Source organism: Salmo salar, chromosome 25, assembly GCF_965601325.2.
Source record: "Salmo salar chromosome 25, fSalSal1, whole genome shotgun sequence".
Taxonomy (NCBI): Eukaryota; Metazoa; Chordata; class Actinopteri; order Salmoniformes; family Salmonidae; genus Salmo; species Salmo salar.
In genome coordinates this window covers 23,022,033-23,043,152 of record NC_138315.1, presented here as the reverse complement: position 1 = coordinate 23,043,152, position 21,120 = coordinate 23,022,033, and the positions used below count along the sequence as shown (strand labels likewise).

At 42.4% G+C, this 21,120-nt stretch overlaps 1 protein-coding gene across 16 annotated transcripts in view; it reads left to right on the top strand.

Moving 5' to 3' along the window:
• The window catches only part of neb (nebulin), a 79,647-nt gene that overhangs the window by 6,511 nt on the left and 52,016 nt on the right, over positions 1-21,120 (top strand). For all 16 annotated transcript variants that reach the window (XM_045707827.2, XM_082969008.1, XM_082969002.1 and 13 more), the window contains 45 exons: positions 512-622; positions 833-940; positions 1,084-1,293; positions 1,517-1,621; positions 2,458-2,562; positions 3,161-3,265; positions 3,379-3,486; positions 4,047-4,163; positions 4,832-4,933; positions 5,319-5,426; positions 5,615-5,719; positions 5,850-5,948; positions 6,560-6,664; positions 6,893-7,000; positions 7,134-7,247; positions 8,010-8,207; positions 8,442-8,549; positions 8,769-8,867; positions 9,124-9,228; positions 9,472-9,579; positions 9,699-10,010; positions 10,556-10,762; positions 10,953-11,057; positions 13,003-13,110; positions 13,231-13,542; positions 14,731-14,937; positions 15,145-15,249; positions 15,364-15,471; positions 15,591-15,902; positions 16,012-16,218; positions 16,335-16,439; positions 16,676-16,783; positions 16,927-17,238; positions 17,369-17,575; positions 17,697-17,801; positions 17,962-18,069; positions 18,278-18,589; positions 18,804-19,010; positions 19,122-19,226; positions 19,321-19,428; positions 19,515-19,826; positions 19,914-20,117; positions 20,316-20,420; positions 20,534-20,641; positions 20,774-21,085. In XM_045707827.2, coding sequence (XP_045563783.2) covers positions 512-622; positions 833-940; positions 1,084-1,293; positions 1,517-1,621; positions 2,458-2,562; positions 3,161-3,265; positions 3,379-3,486; positions 4,047-4,163; positions 4,832-4,933; positions 5,319-5,426; positions 5,615-5,719; positions 5,850-5,948; positions 6,560-6,664; positions 6,893-7,000; positions 7,134-7,247; positions 8,010-8,207; positions 8,442-8,549; positions 8,769-8,867; positions 9,124-9,228; positions 9,472-9,579; positions 9,699-10,010; positions 10,556-10,762; positions 10,953-11,057; positions 13,003-13,110; positions 13,231-13,542; positions 14,731-14,937; positions 15,145-15,249; positions 15,364-15,471; positions 15,591-15,902; positions 16,012-16,218; positions 16,335-16,439; positions 16,676-16,783; positions 16,927-17,238; positions 17,369-17,575; positions 17,697-17,801; positions 17,962-18,069; positions 18,278-18,589; positions 18,804-19,010; positions 19,122-19,226; positions 19,321-19,428; positions 19,515-19,826; positions 19,914-20,117; positions 20,316-20,420; positions 20,534-20,641; positions 20,774-21,085 — 7,029 coding nt within the window. The remainder of the gene's footprint in view (positions 1-511; positions 623-832; positions 941-1,083; positions 1,294-1,516; positions 1,622-2,457; positions 2,563-3,160; positions 3,266-3,378; positions 3,487-4,046; positions 4,164-4,831; positions 4,934-5,318; positions 5,427-5,614; positions 5,720-5,849; positions 5,949-6,559; positions 6,665-6,892; positions 7,001-7,133; positions 7,248-8,009; positions 8,208-8,441; positions 8,550-8,768; positions 8,868-9,123; positions 9,229-9,471; positions 9,580-9,698; positions 10,011-10,555; positions 10,763-10,952; positions 11,058-13,002; positions 13,111-13,230; positions 13,543-14,730; positions 14,938-15,144; positions 15,250-15,363; positions 15,472-15,590; positions 15,903-16,011; positions 16,219-16,334; positions 16,440-16,675; positions 16,784-16,926; positions 17,239-17,368; positions 17,576-17,696; positions 17,802-17,961; positions 18,070-18,277; positions 18,590-18,803; positions 19,011-19,121; positions 19,227-19,320; positions 19,429-19,514; positions 19,827-19,913; positions 20,118-20,315; positions 20,421-20,533; positions 20,642-20,773; positions 21,086-21,120) is intronic.

The window sequence follows — 21,120 nt, the reverse complement described above, 5'->3', positions numbered from 1 at the left end:
TAATAAGTCCTATCCTCTGTCCCTACTAGACCTTAACCTAGCCAATACCATATTATCTCCCATCCCATTACCTCCATGTAGAATTACATTGTTTTCTAATCATTCCATGTAATGCCTTGATGATACAGTCAAATACCACCACTAGTAGCTAAGGTGATTTTTCTATCAGCCATTGCAATGCATTCTTGCAGGTAAGTGAACTTGGTTGCAGAGTAGCATGACGTAGACTAAGTCATTGTTGCTTTCACACACGTGTCCCTTTTGTAAGAGACTTATGATAGTCCAAATGTAATTGACTTGTTTACCCATTTATTTATATTACATCTAGTATAATACTACTATTCTGTCATTGTTACAGTAGCAGTGATTCTGTCTTGTTTCTGGTTTCTCTGTATTGTCTCGCTAGCCTCTGTGTTGTAAATGGATGTGTACCTCTGGTCTGGTTTCCTCTCATAAAGGAACAACAGTCATAGTTTGACACATGACTAACAGCCTTACCTCTGTTCCCCAGTCTGGCGTTCCTGTGAGAAGAGTCGTCAGGAAGAAAGCTAAGGTGGACACCTCCAAGTTCATGACTCCTTACCTGGCCCACAGCCAGAAGATGCTGGACTTGTTCTCCTACGTAAGCGAGCCCATTACAACCAGGTCATGTTCATTAGGGTACATCGTAGCAAAACGTTTTGAAAAGTCCAGGTAGTCCCTTTTCTGTTTCCGTCAGTATTCTTCCGTATATTGCCTAATGAAGAGAACCCAAGTCAATGCTTTTTTCATGCCCCCCCCCCCTTTTGGAACATGATTATGATGTTATATTGTTCCGATGTGTCCCTAACAGAACAAGTACCGTCATGCCTATGACAAGGCTAAGGGGAAACCCTATGACATCTCGGCGGACACCCCTGAGATGGTCCGGATCAAGAAGGCTCAGGAGCAGCTGTCTGAGGTATGGAGGCCTTGGTTCTATTCTGTCCACTTCTCTGATAGATATCATATATCACAGTCTCAGTCAATGTTGCACTGTCACTAATAATAATATCAAAATAAAACGTTTGGTCAAATTGACACTTGACTCATTGCCCCTACCAGGTGAAGTACAGGATGGAGGGCAATAAGGTCAGGTGTACCAGTCTGTACGATGGGGAGGCCAGAGAGATCGCCCATGTCAAGCATGTCTCGGAGTTGATCAGCAAGGTTCTGTACAGGGCCAAGTGGGATGAGACTAAGGACAAGTACTTGCTGCCCCCTGATGCCCCTGAGCTTGTCCTGGCTGTGAAGAATGCTGCCAACTACAGCAAGGTAACTTCATACTCAGCCTTCACTGTAGTGGTGCTGTTACAACACTTGTCCCAGGCTAATTTATTGAGTCGGAGGAGATTATAATAATATTTTATACGTAGATTACTCAATTCAGATGAATCAAGAATGATCTAAGTAATTCATCTTTATTCCAAAAAAAGGTAGATTGCTTTTCTATATTTGAGTCGATGCAACTTGTCCTTTTGTTTTTCTGTGTGATCAGAAACTGTACACAGAGGCCTGGGATGAGGACAAGATCATGTGCTATCCCTACAGTGACTCTCCTGAGCTGCGCAGGGTGGCCAAGGCACAGGAGGTCCTCAGTGATGTGAGTACTGCAACTACCTGTTGGTATTCTAACCTACACTTAACTACACTCTTCCTTGTGATTACAGCAAGTTGATATCAGTGTTATTAGGTCGGTTTTATAGTACTGTTTTACAGTTACTGTAAGTTGTATTTGAACAGCATTCATTTCTTACACTGAGTGATTGTTATAACTGGTTGTTTTATGATTTAAATGTTGTAAGTCATAAATATCCTTCTCAACAACACTTCCTAGAATGCAGTGTCTGCGTCAGTCAGTCAGCTGAACCCCGTCCATGAGTGTGGTGGTTCACTTTGTAATTCACTTGGAACAATTCATTGCTCACATCACATTACTTGACAGTAAGGTGTCCTACATCAATCACACGTCAGGAAAACACAGTTTACCCCCTTCATTTAAAAACTATATTTTTGCTTCCTGAGCTTTTTGTTTTCTGCTGACTCAGATGTTCCATATGGAAACATTTCCTCTGAGCAGCTATTTCTACATGTAGGATGCAATTAAAATGGTCGCTGCTGTCACTCTTTTTTAAAAAGTGAACTTCAGATTTCCGCTGATCCAATTTATTGGCTTATCCAGTTAGATATCATCAAGCAGAGCATTACCACATGTAGCTAACAGGCATCACATGTTGTGTCAAAGGTCAACTATTGATTAGAGAAACATCTCGTGGTGGCCTAGTGGTCACTGCTGCTGCCTTCAGAGCGAATAAGCTGGTGTTAATATGGGTTTGAATCCAGCACACACCCTTCTAACACACTGTCCTCCTTACTTTCCTGTCTCTCTTCTGTGTGTCTTCTGTTCCTCTCACCATTCTGTTCTGCTCCATTCTGCAGATCCTGTACAAGAAGGGTCATGCTGAACGCATGACGAAGTACACCTCTCTGGCTGTCCCTAATGATATGGCGTTGGCCAAGAAAAATTTTGAACAGCACAGTGACGTAAGTGGTGTCACACACACACACACACACACACACACACACACACACACACACACACACACACACACACACACACACACACACACACACACACTGATTCATTGACAACGTTGTAATGTAGACATTTGAGAGAATCTTTATCATAGCCTTCAGCTACAGAGTCCTGACAGAGAGGACAGGGTGGACCAGTGGGTGCTGTCAGTCACTGCCTGACATGGGTGAGGTCCCCAGCCCTGCTGTCCTTGTCCCTGGGAGATAGAGGGGGATGACTGCCACCTGCTCCATGATATTATTGGAAGGCAGCAGCCCTGTTCTGGCAGACAGACGTGGCGCAACGACAATAGCCTGAGATTATTTTAAATCCCCACCGCTCCCAACATGTTTTATACACCCCCTGTAGTTGTAGAGGCCCCAACAATTTCAGCGTCCATCTATAATGTTCATATCATTCTGTTTTGAATGACTTTTAAGGCAATATTTTGACAGATAATATTTTAAGTGTTTCTTGATTGTGTCATGCCTCTATTTTTCCATTTTAGTTCAGTAGCTCATTTTAAATGACCCCAATGTCTGACTTTTCCTTGCTTTTCTCTTGCAGCTCAAGTACCATGAGGACTACAACAAGAACGTCAAGGGCCACTGGTGCGAGACGCCCTACATTGATGTGGCTGTTGCTAGGGTGGCTATGGACAACGTCAGCAATGTAAGAGCCCACTATTGTATAGCATATTAATAGTTATTGGCATAATTTACATTACAGTATGCCTTCATCAAGTCATAACCCGTCATATCTATATTTGACTTTTCTCATTTCAGAAAAAGTACACGGCTGCATATGAGGACATAAAAGACCAAATCAATTTTATGCAAACTGAGACGCCAGAATACAAACAGAACAAGAAGGCTGGTCACGCTGCCAGCTCAGTGAGTCTTAAGCCCTCAAAGAGAGGGACATAAAGGAGAACACACAACACACACATACACACACCAACCAACCAGCTAACCAACCAACCAGCTGTCTTCTGCTTCTCTCAGAGAAAAGAAGCAGGGAAGTGGGAGCTGGCTGTGTATATTTTTATAGATCCATCTCATGCGGCAGCAAGCAGAGAGACACACGACACTGGTTTGACCTCGAGCTCTAAACAGAGCATGAGTCAACACCATGACTCTTTTGTCACGCAGACGTCAAGATGTGCCCACACATGTTCTGTACCCAGAATCAGAACACTTGATAAAGAATAAATCACTGGCAAACAGAAGTTTAAATACATTTAGGCTATAGCGTAGGTGGTAACAAAACTGTAGATTTTTTTGTAGTTTTGAGAAGGAGTCATTGCCTGTAAGCATTTTTCAATCCAATTTAAACACTTCAATCCAAAATCTGGTATGATGATGAGTAACTGTATTAACCTTGCCATGAATCACTGTATCACAGCAAACCATATATATAATGTATTGACTTGTACCCATTCTTCTCTCCTCAGAACAAATACAAGAAGGACTATGAGAAGAGCAAAGCGGTGGCTGACTACAATGTTCTCCCAGCCTCTGACAACCCTGTGCTCAGGCAGCTGAGATACGCTGGCACCATCTTGAGTGACGTAAGTGTCTAAGTCTGGGAGACTGAACCATTGGTCCAAACAGGTGTCATACTCAAATAGACAGAAGTTACAGGAAGCTAAACAATCACGTCTCTTCTATGAGAGGCAGTCATTAGTTACAGAAAACCATTCAGTATCCCATCCCATGTTCTGGCAGACAGCAACAGTTATCTTTCATCTCCGTTCTCAAAAGTCACTACTCGTGTTTCAAATGAACTTGTATAGTTTTTACTAGTACATTTTTATCTAGACTGTTGGCAGTTGGACAGTTGGACAGTTTGATAGTTGGCTGCTAACAGGGTAGAAGTTATCACAGTAGATTCCTGCTAGTTAAATCATGACAGTAAGTAAGGGTGCACCCCCCTCTTACTGAATTATCAGGAGCCACTTATACTGTAGTTAACCCACTGAAGGTGTAACATGACCCAAGCACTACTTTGATGAGTCTAGTTAGTTACTAGTCATTCACTGTTAACTTGTTAATAATTAGTGTAGCCATTCACAGAGCCTTATATTTGGAAATAAGATGGATATAGTTTTACTCATTTTGCCGAATTTCGTCAATTGAAAGCCAAATTCTAACTTTGATGTGTATTTGAGACATATAACTACTTTTGTTTGCCATTATTTTCTGCTCATCATTTCTTCTCTGATCACTCCCTTTGCAGAAAGTGTACAAGGCCAGCTATGAGAAATCGAGGGGGTCCAGTATCAACTACTGTGACACACCCAAATTCAAGATGGACTCTGTTGTACAAAAGTTCAGTGACGTGAGTATTCCCTTCATGGTCTTCACTGATGATGTTAATGCTTTTTTAATTGTTCAACAAATCATTGAACAGCACATTTGACATTTTAGTCATTGAGCAGACATTCTTATCCAGAGCGACTTACAATTAGTGTATTCATCTTAAGATAGCTAGGTGAGACAACCACACAACACAGTCATAGTAAGTACATTTCCTCTCAATAAAGTAGCTATCAGCAAAGTCAGTGCTATTAAGAAAAGACAAGTGCGAGTGTTAGTTCAAGAAAGACATTACAAATGGCAGCAACGACCCGACTGATCATTTAAAGTGGATCTCCTTTCTTGTATGTACGAGGCAAATGGATCTTACATGGATTCATCTTTACTCCCTCTATATCCCCTCACAGGTACATTATAAAGACAAGTATAAGAATGAGGTGAAGGGACACTATATTGGCAGCTATGAGGACATCTACATGCTTCACTGCAAGAAAGTGGAAGAGATAAAGAGCGAAGTAAGTCATGTTGCATTGTTTTTATTTAGTTTTCTCCTCTGCTGCTTTGTTAAGAGTAAGACATTGGTTGTCTGTCAAATGGGTCCTTACTCCTTATATAGTGCATTAGTTTTATCCTGGGCCTAGTGTCCGACAGGCAAGTTCACTCAGTGATTAGAAAGTAATCATCTGTTCTTCTGTCTTTTCAGCAAAATTACAAGGCGGATTATGAGGACATCAAGACGAGATGTTTCTATCCACAAACCATGACGCCAGAATATGAAGCTTATAAGAAAGTTGCACAGTGTAAAGATGTAAGTATGCCTCTTGAAGAAATTGCAGTATGATTAGCATGGATAAAGCCTTTCCATTGAACATTAGATTGACATAATTCTTTCTTTTTTATTCTTGATATTGATATGTATAATTTACTTTTTTTTGCAGAAAGTTTACCGGCAACATCCGGACACAGTGAAATTTACGCAAGTGACAGACTCGCCTGTTCAAGTGCAATCTGCCATCAACGCCAAACAGCTGAGTGATGTATGTATTCAACTTTTACGACAGACCTTGTATGAGTGTTAAGTAAATTTTGAAATAGTTACAGTATGAAATTACAATTACGTATATCTGTCTCCCTTAAAAAATAGGTATTTTGACCTCGATGGAACAACCTGTTAAAAAAAATATGATTTAGAATTTTGTTAGAATTTTGGAACAAATACCAGAAAAGAGATTTCAAGGTTGAGCCGTTGCCATGACGCTAAAGGTTCTTGAAGGCTGTTGCCTGAAAATGTGCTCATTCGTCCACTTACCACATAGCTCAGCTGTCTTCCTGCGGACGCCATGGAAACCAGAGAGAGTTATCTCTCTCTCTCTGTAGTATTAATAGCAACATGCATTCAGTCTGCTGAAAATAACCCTAGTCTTAAATGAGAGGAGGGGGGCTGACAGTTATGAGAGACTACTCTGAAAAGGAGAGGCCTCTCACTCCTTTGAGACAGGCAGCACTGCCCTCTAGTGGTGTGGAATGACCGGTGTAGTAATAATCTTCTCCACAATATAGCTCTCCTCTGCTCTACATAGTGCCAACTGTACATTTTCCTGTACCTGACTGTATTGTATTTTCATGAGGTTCTTCCTGTCTTTTCCAGCTCAACTACCACGCAGCGTATGAGTTGGATAAGTTTAAGTGTGCCCTGCCCCCAGACTACCCGTTCTTCATCCAGTCCAAAGTTAACGCATTTAACCTTAGTGATGTAAGCCAAATTCTGTTGATGATACTGTAGATAATGTTTTAAAATTACAGTTGTAATTCGAATCCAGTTATAATTTCATTTGTTATAATATGACTTGAAAATAATATGCTTGTGTTGACATCATTTCACAATCATTGTAGTTGGTTATTGTTGACCTCATTGGATAAACCCTCCTGATTTTTACTTGCATGATACTGATATCTTCAATGTATTTGTAACTCTGTGCAGAATTGTTACAAGTATGATTGGGAGAAAGCAAAAGCCAAGCAGTTCGATTTTAAGGGTGATGCCATCTCGATCCTTGCAGCTCGTGCCCACACAAATATAGCCAGTGACGTGAGTATGCATGCACTGAAATAAACATCTACACATGCATGTAATATTAGTATTCATATTGATAATGCTGACAGTTTCCTTTGGTGTACTTTGTAGTATAGGCCTTGACCTAACTTTTGCTCTTTGCCCTCAGGTCAAATACAAGAAGGATTTTGAGAAGAACAAGGGAAAGATGGTGGGAGCCCTCAGCATCCGTGACGACCCCAAGATGCTACACTCCATGCACGTGGCCAAAATACAGAGTGATGTAAGTCATTTTCCTGCCCAGGGAATAAAGATTAGACCAAAAATTTGTCGGCTAGCTTAATCTGGCACATTTGAAATGTTGGTTGATGTGCAATGTCTTTGACAAATAAATCGAATAAAGTAAAGTAAATTCCACTTAGGTTTGGTATGAAACAGAAATATGAGGATAGTGGCTGTCAGTGTGACAGGGGTATAAGGGCTTACTGTGACTCGTCTCAACTTTATATTAAATAAACACTTTGCAGACTTACATTTCCCTCACTAACTTTAAACATCAGCTATCTGAGCAGCTAACCGATCGCTGCAGCTGTACACAGCCCATCTGTAAATAGCCCACCCAATCTACCTACCTCATCCACATATTGTGTTTATTTACTTTCCTGCTCTTTTGCACACCAGTATCACTACTTACACACCATCATCTGCTCATCTATCACTCCAGTGTTAATCTGCTAAATTGTAATTACTTTGCTACTATGGCCTATTTATTGCCATACCTCCTCATGCCATTTGCACACACTGTATATAGACTTTCTTTTTTTCCCTATTGTGTTATTGACTGTACGCTTGTTTATTCCATGTAATTCTGTGTTGTTGTTTGTGTTGCACTGCTTTGCTTTCTCTTGGCCAGGTTGCAGTTGTAAATGAGAACTTGTTCTCAACTAGCTTACCTGGTTAAATAAAGGTGAAATAAAAAGAAATAAAAAAATCATAGAGAGTATGTGGTGCCTCACCTTCTAATTCTCTCAAACTCTCTCCACAGCGTGAGTACAAGAAGGACTACGAGAAGACAAAGACCAAGTACATCACCACACTGGACATGATGTCTAACACCCTGGCCAAGAAGTCCCAGGGCATCGCCAGCATGTCCGGCTACAGAACCATCCACAACCGCTACTTCCTGCCCTACGACGCCATGTCCCTGGACCTGGCCAAGAATGCCAACATCATCCAGAGTGACGTAAGAACACCATCACCCAGATTGATAGATTGATTGATAGATTGATAGATAGATCGATTCATTAATTGATTCATTAATCTGGTTGATTGATCGAATTGATTGATCGATTGATTTGGTTTGCTTTCATTCTATTAAAGGTCTGGGGAAAAGGTTTTAATAATATTGGAGCATTTCAAAAACGGTAGAAGTATAATTAAAGTAATACTCCCACTTGGTTATTTTCCCTCACTACAGAATGAATACCATTCAGACTACAACAACTTCACCAAGGGATCTGGTTGGGTCACCTTCGGCTCTATGGAAGTGGAGAAGGCCAAGAAAGCCGGAGAGATACTCAATGAGGTAGCTACTACAACATGATCTAGTTCAAGGTTTAACTTTATTTGCCATAATGTAGTTAATACTCAGGAAACCATACCATAACTCTCACAATAAAAACACTATAAGTTGTAAAATATGTTTTGTTATGTACGGTCTTTTCTTGCCTTGACAATATAAAAACACAACAAGATTGGTTTCATCTGCTTTGACCTATTTCTTCCCTTTTTTCCTCCACTTCAGAGAAAGTACCGTCAGCACCCAGACACCATCCCGTTCACTTCCATCGCTGACCATCCAGTTATGATGCAGGCCCAGGTCAACCAGCTAATGAGGAGTGATGTGAGTATTATTATATTAACATTATTGGATGATAGAATCGTGTTATTCAGATCATTTAGACATCACGGTTTCCCTGTCGAGAAAACTGTTTACTTCATAGCGGTTACATATTCAACTTAGTACAAATACGATTTTTTTTAAATATAAATAAAGATGAAACAATCAGTAATTCATTTGTTTGGATGGAACACCTGTTTCATATCTATAAATATGTGTTTGTGCACTCAATGCAATTTATATTTTTCTTCCCCTGCAGCTTCACTACAAGAAGGGTCTTGAGGAGATCCACCAGAAGTACTCTCTGCCCCATAATGACCCCCAGTTCCTTCAGGCCAAATGCAACGCCTACAACATCAGCAAGGTACTGTTAACCAAGACTGATAAGTTATGCCTCATATTCATATTTAATTGAATGAATTATCAAATGTTTTATCATATTATCACTGCCTGCCCGTTATATAAAGAGCACACGACTCTGCACTGTGTAGACATCTTTCCTCCACACACAACTGTGCCTTCTTGGGTGTGCACTGTATGCCTATACTGTGTTGTATTACTGTCTCATGGAAATAGTGTATTTATTTACCGTATTGCTTTATTTCAGAATTACTACAAGCAAAGCTGGGAGGAAACCATTGCAAAAGGCTACGACATGAGGCCAGATGCTATCTCTGTCATCCATGCTAAGCACGGCAGACATATTGCCAGTGATGTAAGTATGCAATAAATCACCAGGACAACATAAAAAGCTGTACAGGATGTAGTCAACAACAATGTTCCTACGTTGAATAGTGTCAGATTATCTGATCATTTTTTACTTGTTCCTTTCAGATCCAGTACAAGAAAGACCATGTGAAGGGAAGAGGCAAACAAGTGGGCTGCCGTAATCTTCAGGATGACCCCTTGCTGGTGCACTACATGCAGGTGGCCAAGATGCAGAGTGAGAGGAACTACAAGAAGGACTACCACAAGTCCAAGCTGAAGTACTGCTCCCCAGTTGACATGATGAGTGTTGCACATGCTAAGCAAGCCTCTGCAGTGCAAACCTATACTGGCTACAGGAAGGTCCAACACCATTACAGTCTTCTCCCTGACTCCATGAACCTTGAGCTGGCTCGCACCATGAACACCAACGCCAGTGATGTGAGTACTCTGACTCCTACCCAGGGATAGAACAACATTATTTTCTGACTGGCCAGAAGGGCAATTTCTACCCAGGTGACATTTACTAGTGAAGTGTCCAAAATCTGTGCCATGCAGTATTTGAAAAGATAACGTTTTAAGGGCTCCCGAGTGGTGCAGCGGTCTAAGGCATTGCATCTCAGTGCTAGAGGCATCACTGGATCGATTCCAGGCTGTATCACAACTGGCTGTGATTGGGAGTCCCATAGGGCGGTGCACAATTGGCCCAGCGTCATCCAGGTTAGGGTTTGGCCGGGGTAGGCTGTCATTGTAAATACGAATTTGTTCTTAACTGACTTGCCTAGTTAAATAAAAAAATAAAACGTTTCACTGGCCTGGTGGGCTAGTTTGGCACATTTTCTACTAGCCTGGTTGGAAAAGTACTCGCCTCCGGCCTTAAGAAACTCTAGCTTTAACTTGTAAGTTGTAATGCTGAATCTTAGATTTTTATTGTAGTGGCTTTTTGCAGCATTTCTCACATTGTCTCCTCTCCTTGCCGGATGCAGGTGAACTACAAAGCGGATTGGGAAAACTATGTGAAGGGAACTGGCTGGATCCCTATCGGATCCATTCCAGTGGAGCTAGCCAAGCAGGCCGGCGCCGCTCTGGATGAGCACAAGTACAGGCAGCACCCTGAAAACTTTAAATTCACCAGCAAGATGGACGGCATGAATATGGAGCTGTGCAAGCAGAACCAAAAGATTATGAATGTTGTGAGTAGTATTTACTTACTAGGAAGGCCAAAAATCTAATCCATGGTTGTCCATTGAATTGAATGTTTCTATTGAATACATTTGGTTGAAATACACTTTGTATTAAATGCATTTTGTTGGATGGAATTTAATTAAACTGAACAGAAGTGTTGATTTAAATCTATTGTTGTTATGATGTGTCTTTTTGCAGCATGACTATAAAGCCAGTGGAGAGAAGTTCCTGCACACCTACAATCTCCCTGCAGATGCACCAGAGTTTATGCAAGCCAAATACAATGCTGTCAACATCAGCAAGGTTGGTTACATGTTGATCACAGTCCATACTATTATATACCTTGGCTATCATACACAATCAATACACATATATATCCATGCAGTCATTGAAATGTGCCTTTATTTATACTGTATAGTTGGTTATATGTTGACTGATTACAGTCCTATTTTACACACACACACACACACATATATACATACATATATATATATATATATATACACTGCTCAAAAAAATAAAGGGAACACTTAAACAACACAATGTAACTCCAAGTCAATCACACTTCTGTGAAATCAAACTGTCCACTTAGGAAGCAACACTGATTGACAATAAATTTCACATGCTGTTGTGCAAATGGAAGAGACTACAGGTGGAAATTATAGGCATTTAGCAAGACACCCCCAATAAAGGAGTGGTTCTGCAGGTGGGGACCACAGACCACTTCTCAGTTCCTATGCTTCCTGGCTGATGTTTTGGTCACTTTTGAATGCTGGCGGTGCTTTCACTCTAGTGGTAGCATGAAACGGAGTCTACAACCCACACAAGTGGCTCAGGTAGTGCAGCTCATCCAGGATGGCACATCAATGCGAGCTGTGGCAAGAAGGTTTGCTGTGTCTGTCAGTGTAGTGTCCAGAGCATGGAGGCGCTACCAGGAGACAGGCCAGTACATCAGGAGACGTGGAGGAGGCCGTAGGAGGGCAACAACCCAGCAGCAGGATCGCTACCACCGCCTTTGTGCAAGGAGGAGCAGGAGAAGCACTGCCAGAGCCCTGCAAAATGACCTCCAGCAGGCCACAAATGTGCATGTGTCTGCTCAAACGGTCAGAAACAGACTCCATGAGGGTGGTATGAGGGCCCGACATCCACAGGTGGGGGTTGTGCTTACAGCCCAACACTGTGCAGGACGTTTGGCATTTGCCAGAGAACACCAAGATTGGCAAATTCGCCACTGGCGCCCTGTGCTCTTCACAGATGAAAGCAGGTTCACACTGAGCACGTGACAGACGTGACAGAGTCTGGAGACGCCGTGGAGAACGTTCTGCTGCCTGCAACATCCTCCAGCATGACCGGTTTGGCGGTGGATCAGTCATGGTGTGGGGGGGCATTTCTTTGGGGGGCCGCACAGCCCTCCATGTGCTCGCCAGAAGTAGCCTGACTGCCATTAGGTACCGAGATGAGATCCTCAGACCCCTTGTGAGACCATATGCTGGTGCGGTTTGCCGTGGGTTCCTCCTAATGCAAGACAATGCTAGACCTCATGTGGCTGGAGTGTGTCAGCAGTTCCTGCAAGAGGAAGGCATTGATGCTATGGACTGGCCCGCCTGTTCCCCAGACCTGAATCCAATTGAGCACATCTGGGACATCATGTCTCGCTCCATTCACCAACGCCACGTTGCACCACAGACTGTCCAGGAGTTGGCGGATGCTTTAGTCCAGGTCTGGGAGGAGATCCCTCAGGAGACCATCCGCCACCTCATCAGGAGCATGCCCAGGCGTTGTAGGGAGGTCATACAGGCATGTGGAGGCCACACACACTACTGAGCCTCATTTGACTTGTTTTAAGGACATTACATCAAAGTCGGATCAGCCTGTAGTGTGGTTTTCCACTTTAATTTTGAGTGTGACTCCAAATCCAGACCTCCATGGGTTAATAAATTGGATTTCCATTGATTATTTTTGTGTGATTTTGTTGTCAGCACATTCAACTATGTAAAGAAAAAAGTATTTAATAAGATTATTTCTTTCATTCAGATCTAGGATGTGTTGTTTAAGTGTTCCCTTTATTTTTTTGAGCAGTATATATATATATATATATATATATATATATATATATATATATATATATATATATATATTAATTGAATGCTTTTAAACACAGTTAATATACACATATTCATTGACCATGATGCATTCATTGAAATGTGTCTGTAAGTAATGTGTTTATTTCTCGTTCTCCTCATCACAGAACTATTACACATATGCTCACCGTCAAGACATTCTCAAAGGACACCAGATGAAGGCAGATGCCATCCCCATCATGGCTGCCAGGGCCTGCACTAATATTGCCAGCAATGTACGTATGAATTGGAAGAAATTCAAAATCTGTATTTTGGTTTATTGATTAACCATAGTTGACCATAATCATGACATGCTATTCATGGTATTTACATTCATCATTGTATTTCCTGTACAGTACAAGTACAAGCTGGCGTACGAGAAGGGAAGAGGCAAACAAGTGGGCTGCCGTAATCTTCAGGATGACCCCTTGCTGGTGCACTACATGCAGGTGGCCAAGATGCAGAGTGAGAGGAACTACAAGAAGGACTACCACAAGTCCAAGCTGAAGTACTGCTCCCCAGTTGACATGATGAGTGTTGCACATGCTAAGCAAGCCTCCGCAGCACAAACCTATGCTGGCTACAGGAAGAGGCTCCACAACTACACTCTTCTCCCTGAGGCTATGCCTGTTCAGCTGGCTCGCACCATGATGGAGATCCAGAGCAACGTGAGTTCATTTCAATATCCTTGCCATTCAATACCATAATGATGGTACGAAACCAGGCTTGGCTGTGTAAGTGTACTATCGACCTGTGTGCATAAGCAGTAACAACTATCGATCCGGTGGGCATCAGCACTAACCACATCCATTGCTGACAATAGTAGTAATGATTTTTGTAAACAATAGTGTATTTTGAGTGAGAGGTACCTGTCCTATCCTGAAACCTGACCTGTTCTGATACCTGTCCTGATACCTTCCCTGATAACTGTCCTGATATCTGGCCTAATACCAGTCATGTCATGATACCTGTCCTGATACCGGTCCTGATACCTGTCCTGATACCTGTCCTGTCCCGATACCTGTCCTGATACCTGTCCTGTCCTGATACCTGTTTTGATACCTTTACTGACACCTGTCCTGTCTTTATACCTGTCCTGATACCTGTCCTGTTCTGATACATGTTGTGATACCTGTCCTGTTCTGATACATGTTGTGATACCTGTCCTGTCTGCATATTTGCCCTAATAATTGTCCTGATACCTTCCCTGATACCTGTCCTGTCCCGATACCTGACCTGTTCTGATACCTGACCTGTTCTGATACCTGTCCTGATACCTGCCCTGATATCTGTCCTGATACCAGTCCTGTCCTGATACCTGTCCTGTCCTGATTCCTGTCCTGATACCTGTCCAGATTCCTGTCCTGATACCTGCCCTGATAACTGTCCTGATACGTTCCCTGATACCTGTCCTGATACCTGCCCTGTCCTGATATGGGTCCTGATACCTGTCCTGATACCTGCCCTGTCCTGATATGGGTCCTGATACCTGTCATGTTCTGATACCTGTCCTGAAACCTGTCCTGTACCTGCCCTGATACCGTTCCTGTCCTGATACCTGCCCTGATACCTGTCCTGATACCTGCCCTTATACCTGTCCTGATACCTGTCCGTATACCTGTCCTGATACCTGTCTTCATACATGTCCTGATACCTGTCCTGATACCTGTCTTGATACCTGTCTTTGTACCTGTCCTGATACCTGTTCTAAAAACCTGTTTTAATACCTTTACTGATACCATCCTGATAGCTGTCCTGTCCTGATACCTGTCCTCATAACTGTCCTTATACCTTTCCTGATACCTGTCCTAATACCTGTTGTGATACCTTTCCTGTTTCGCTGTGTGTCTCTACAGAACACCTATAAGTTTGACTACAACAACGTGTACAGGGGTTCTGGCTGGATTCCTATTGGCTCTATGGAGGTGGAGTTGGCTAAGACAGCCAAGACAGCCCTAGATGAGCACGGCTACCGTGTGCACCCCAGCACCCTGAAGTTCACCAGTCTGACTGACCAGATGAACATGGCCCTTGCCATGACCAACACCAAGTTACTTGACGATGTAAGAACTTAAACTAACTTTGATTATCGTTTATTGTTTTTTAGGATCTATTTTAGCCCACCAAGGCTAGTCTTTCAGAAGTCATACATTTATTGAGTTTACATACAAGATATGAGGAAATGAATGGTTTTCATGTATTTATTGCATGTATTTCATTCCCTACTATGGATGTTGAATGTGATTACCTTGTTCTTTCTCTCTGTGCAGGCTTCATACAGAGCGTCTGGCGAGAAGTTCAAGCACACGTACAACCTGCCTGCAGACAGCCCTCAGTTCCTCCAGGCCAAGTACAACGCCCAGACCCTGAGCGAGGTCAGTACACACCCACAAACACACATAGACTCAATTTCTCTGACATTTTAAAGTTGTGCAAGTATTGCCTATAGATAGGCGATGTTTGTCTGTGGTTTCTTTGATTTCTCCTAGTCTCACTACAAGCACAAGTGGGTGGAAGATATCGCCAAAGGCTACGACATGAGGCCAGATGCTATCTCTGTCATCCATGCTAAGCACGGCAGACATATTGCCAGTGATGTAAGTATGCAATAAATCACCAGGACAACATAAAAAGCTGTACAGGATGTAGTCAACAACAATGTTCCTACGTTGAATAGTGTCAGATTATCTGATCATTTTTTACTTGTTCCTTTCAGATCCAGTACAAGAAAGACCATGTGAAGGGAAGAGGCAAACAAGTGGGCTGCCGTAATCTTCAGGATGACCCCTTGCTGGTGCACTACATGCAGGTGGCCAAGATGCAGAGTGAGAGGAACTACAAGAAGGACTACCACAAGTCCAAGCTGAAGTACTGCTCCCCAGTTGACATGATGAGTGTTGCACATGCTAAGCAAGCCTCTGCAGCACAAACCTATATTGGCTACAGGAAGGTCCGACACCATTACACTCTTCTCCCTGACTCCATGAACCTTGAGCTGGCTCGCACCGTGAATGCCAGTTGCAGTGATGTGAGTACTGTTTATGCGACTTCAGCCTAGTACTAGGGGTGTACGTTTTCTGTTAAAAAGCTTTCGGGTATCAAATACTTAATTTATTTGCCTTTGTTTCATTCTCCAGTACGAGTACAAGTCTGACTGGAACAACTATGTGAGAGGGACGGGATGGATTCCTGTTGGCTCACTGCCGGTGGAGCTTGCAAAGGTTGGCGCGGACATCCAGAGTGAACATAAGTACCGTACACACCCTTCCAAATTCCAGTTCAAGAAGCTGATGGACTCCATGGACATGGTCCTGGCCACTGACAACAACAAGATCATGAACAAGGTAAACTATAAACTGTAACACCATATTGGAAATTAAAAACAGATGCTTAAAATGTGATGTTTTCTCGTTTGTCCTAATGTTATTATTTATCTGTGTTTGTTTCAATTACATTGCAGCAAGAATACACCAAACAATGGCACCAGGACAAGCTCACCGTCCATGTGATGCCAGATGCCCCTGAGATTGTCCTGGCCAAGGCTAATGCTATCAACATGAGTCAGGTATGATCATCACGTCACATCTCCAATGTCACTACTAACTAATACTGTATACGACGGCATACTCGTTGCCCCTTTCTAACTAGTTACTGTAGTTTTAATGATAATCTATAGAATCAAAACTACTTTCCAATGTCTAAAAGTCAGAGACATTCAAACTGTAATTTAAAAGTAAGAACCATGCATTTAATAGTCCTTTTTTGCCTCTGTTTCTAAGCTGTGTCTATGTACCTTTTCAGAAACTCTACAAATCCGGTCTGGAGGACATGTATAAAAAGGGCTACGATCTCAAACCTGATGCCATTGCCGTTCTGGCTGCCAAGAAAGGCACAACCATTGCCAGTGACGTAAGTGTAAAATCATTTCATTTCTGTTTGCTTGCTGCATAGATCCTGTTTCCTTTCACTTTAATCAGCTATCAACTGTGTAGAGGATGAATGTGATCAGATGCTGCTTCTGTAATTGACTAAACACCTGTATATTTTTACAGTACAAGTACAAGCTGGCGTACGAGAAGGGAAGAGGCAAACAAGTGGGCTGCCGTAATCTTCAGGATGACCCCTTGCTGGTGCACTACATGCAGGTGGCCAAGATGCAGAGTGAGAGGAACTACAAGAAGGACTACCACAAGTCCAAGCTGAAGTACTGCTCCCCAGTTGACATGATGAGTGTTGCACATGCTAAGCAAGCCTCCGCAGTGCAAACCTATGCTGGCTACAGGAAGGTCCAACACCATTACACTCTTCTCCCTGACTCCATGAACCTTGCGTTGGCTCGCACCGTGAATGCCAGTTGCAGTGATGTGAGTTCAGCAGTTACATAGTAACATAGTGCCAACTAAACATAGTAAACATTGGTGATCAATTATACATTGTTGCCACTCATATTATTGTTTTGCTAATCACCCGTTTCTCAACTCTGTCTTTCTGTAGTACGAGTACAAGTCTGACTGGAACAACTATGTGAGAGGAACGGGATGGATTCCTATTGGCTCACTGCCGGTGGAGCTTGCAAAGGTTGGCGCGGACATCCAGAGTGAACATAAGTACCGTACACACCCTTCCAAATTCCAGTTCAAGAAGCTGATGGACTCCATGGACATGGTCCTGGCCACTGACAACAACAAGATCATGAACAAGGTATGCTCAGACCGGACGTGTACGTTTGTGAAAAATAAAGCTGTTATCACAGTTTGTTTCTAATGTTGTGTCTCATAATGAGAGTCTAGGTTAATTGATTGGTGAATCATTTTGATTGCAGCAAGAATACACCAAACAATGGCACAAGGACAAGCTCACAGTCCATGTGATGCCAGATGCCCCTGAGATTGTCCTGGCCAAGGCTAATGCTATCAACATGAGTCAGGTAAGGCTACCTTTTTCACACGTGTGTTACTATCTATCATCAAAATATTCCTCTTTGTTTCCATCGTGCTTTTGCAATGTAACTTCAAATATGTCTTGGAAGTATTTAACAAATGTTATTTTTGGTCGTATTTTCATAAATAGTTTCTCCTCCATTCCAGAAAACCTACAAAGCAGGTCTGGAGGCAATGTATAATAAGGGTTACGACCTGAAGGTTGATGCCATCACCATCCAGGCTGCCAAGCAGGGCACCAAAATCGCCAGCGACGTGAGTGACTCAGACCAACAATTAAAAGCCTTTAAAACCATTTTACAATGTGCTCCAACCTCTCCAACTTCTGTATGAGTATGTGAGTCTATCAGATTGGTTGGGATAAAGCAGAAGTAGAATTTCCATTGGACCTTGTGTCCAATATATTTTTCTTCTTCGAAATATTAACGTTCGTTCTGGGAATAATACTTGTTTATTTACACAGTACAAGTACAAGCTGAATCACCAGAAGAATAGGGGAAAACAAGTGGGCTGCCGTAATCTTCAGGATGACCCCTTGCTGGTGCACTACATGGAGGTGGCCAGGTTGCAGAGTGACAAGAACTACAAGAAGGACTACCACAAGTCCAAGCTGAAGTACCACTCCCCGGTAGACATGATGAGTGTTGCGCATGCCAAACACGCCTCCACAGTGCAGACGAATGCTGGCTACAGGAAGATCCAACACCATTACACTGTGCTTGCTGATGCCATGAACGTGGAGTTGGCTAAGCAGATGCAGACGATCGCCAGTGATGTGAGTATTATTTTACTCATAAATACATAACAACAAACAAAAAAACAACAACAACATGTTTTTGTATACAATGTATTTTTTCCCTGACAATAATTTATCCATTCCCCTATTCTGAGCTGTTAAACCACATCCAAATCTGTGAGAATGTTTTATGTTGTCCGTCAATTTTTTACTCTGTTATTTAGAACCTGACAGTATTTACTTATTTCTGCAGAATTTGTACAAAAGTGACTATGAGACTTACATCAAAGGCACAGGATGGATTCCCATTGGTTCTCTGGATGTAGAGAAAGCCAAAACAGCTGGCCTGATTGGCAGTGAGAAACTTTACCGCCAACACCCCAGCGGCTTCAAGTTTACCAAAGACATGCACTCCATGGACCTCGTCCTGGCCAGTGCTAACAATGCAATCATGAACAAGGTCATTCTTTGCATCTATGTCTATGCATACTGTATATGTATACAGTATATTATATACACCACATATACATGGTGATACATCAAAACACTAACAAATATAACTGTCTTATAGCAAACGTACATTGACACCTGGAATAAGGATAAGACCGCTGTCCACATGATGCCAGACTCAATGGAGGTGGTTTTGGCCAGAGCCAACAAGATCAACTGCAGTAATGTAGGTTATTCCTTCCACACCTCATTATATTGTTCATTTAGGCTGCATTGTCATAATTCAGTCATTCAAAACATGTTTTTATTCTCCTGTACAGACACTGTATAAGCTTGCCAATGAACAGGACAAGAAGAAGGGTTATGACCTGCGCAACGATGCTATTGCAATCCAGGCAGCTAAACAGGGCACATCCATTGCTAGCGATGTAAGTTAAACACTGTTTATTGAATAAATGGTGTGTGAACTTCAGTTTTTGAATGAAACCTAACTCTCTCATTATCATTTATTAAGTTCAAATACAGGGCTGGCTACCGTAAGCAGATTGGCCACCACATTGGAGCCCGCTGCATCGAGGATGACCCTCTGCTCGTGCTGGCTCTGAACTCAGCCAAGATTGCCAGTGATGCTCTGTACAAGAAAGACTTCCACAAGTCCAAGACAAGGTTCCATCTCCCATTGGACATGATGGCCTTTGAGTTGGCCAAAAAGAACCAGATTCAGGTCAACCATGCCAAATATGTAACTCGCCTGCACAACTGGACCTGTCTGCCAGACTCCAGTGATGTCGTCCATGCCAGACATGTCTATGACATAGCGAGTGATGTAAGTATGAATTAACTAGATCATGTTTTTCCAGTGTAATTGTTTTTATTCTGGCCATTTTGACCTTTGTGGTATTGTTGTGTCTAGGCTGTGTACAAGGCTGATCTCAAGAGCCTGCAAGGTATCGGATGGGTTCCCATCGGCTCACTTGATGTTGAGAAGGCAAAGAAAGCCGCTGAGGTCCTGAGTGAGAAGCTGTATCGTCAGCACCCAAGCAACTTCAAGTTCACCAGTTCAGTTCAAGACATGGGAATGGTTTTGGCTAAACAAAATAATGATAATGCCAACAAGGTATTTGACTAACTGGTATATCTTTACCAATCCTTTGCCTTCGTATGTCTTCCCTGGTAGATTATATTCAAATAATGATTCCATCATTTAAACCTGCTTTAATGTAATCTGATCTCCCCTACTTTGCATTATATTTGAGACAATGATATGAAGAGGCACTTAATGTTGTTAGTTTGATCTTGAAACTCGTTATTGCAGCAAGCGTACACTGAGGCCTGGGAGAAGGACAAGACCAAGAACCACATGATGCCAGATGCGATGGACGTGGTTTTGGCCAATGCAAACAAGTCCAACTACAGTTGGGTAAGTAAATGATGGCACGAAGGTAACCCTCCTGATGAATGTATACATTAAAAAATAATACTTAATGTGGAGATATCCATATATGTGGATGTTTTATTTTCTTCTTCATACAGAACCAATACAGAAAAGCAATGGAAGAGGATAAGAAGAAGGGCTATGATTTGCGCAATGATGCCATTGCTATCATCGCAGCCAAGCACGGCAGGGAAATTATCAGTGATGTAAGTTCATTGAACATCTAGCCATCGTAACCGATTATATTTCTTAACTATTTCATGACACAATATATAAAATGTACTTCTGGAAAATTAAGAGAATCCTCAACACTGCCATTTCATATTTGCTTTCTGTAGCACAAGTACAAGACTGGCTACCGTAAGCAGGTTGGCCACCACATTGGAGCCCGCTGCGTCGAGGATGACCCTCTGCTCATGCTGGCTATCAACTCAGCCAAGATTGCCAGTGATGCTCTGTACAAGAAGGACTTCCACCAGTCCAAGACCAAGTTCCACCTCCCATTGGACATGATGTCCTTTGAGTTGGCCAAAAAGAACCAGATTCAGGTCAACCATGCCAAATATGTAACTCGCCTGCACAACTGGACCTGTCTGCCAGACTCCAGTGATGTCGTCCATGCCAGACATGTCTATGACATAGCGAGTGATGTAAGTATGAATTAACTAGATCATGTTTTTCCAGT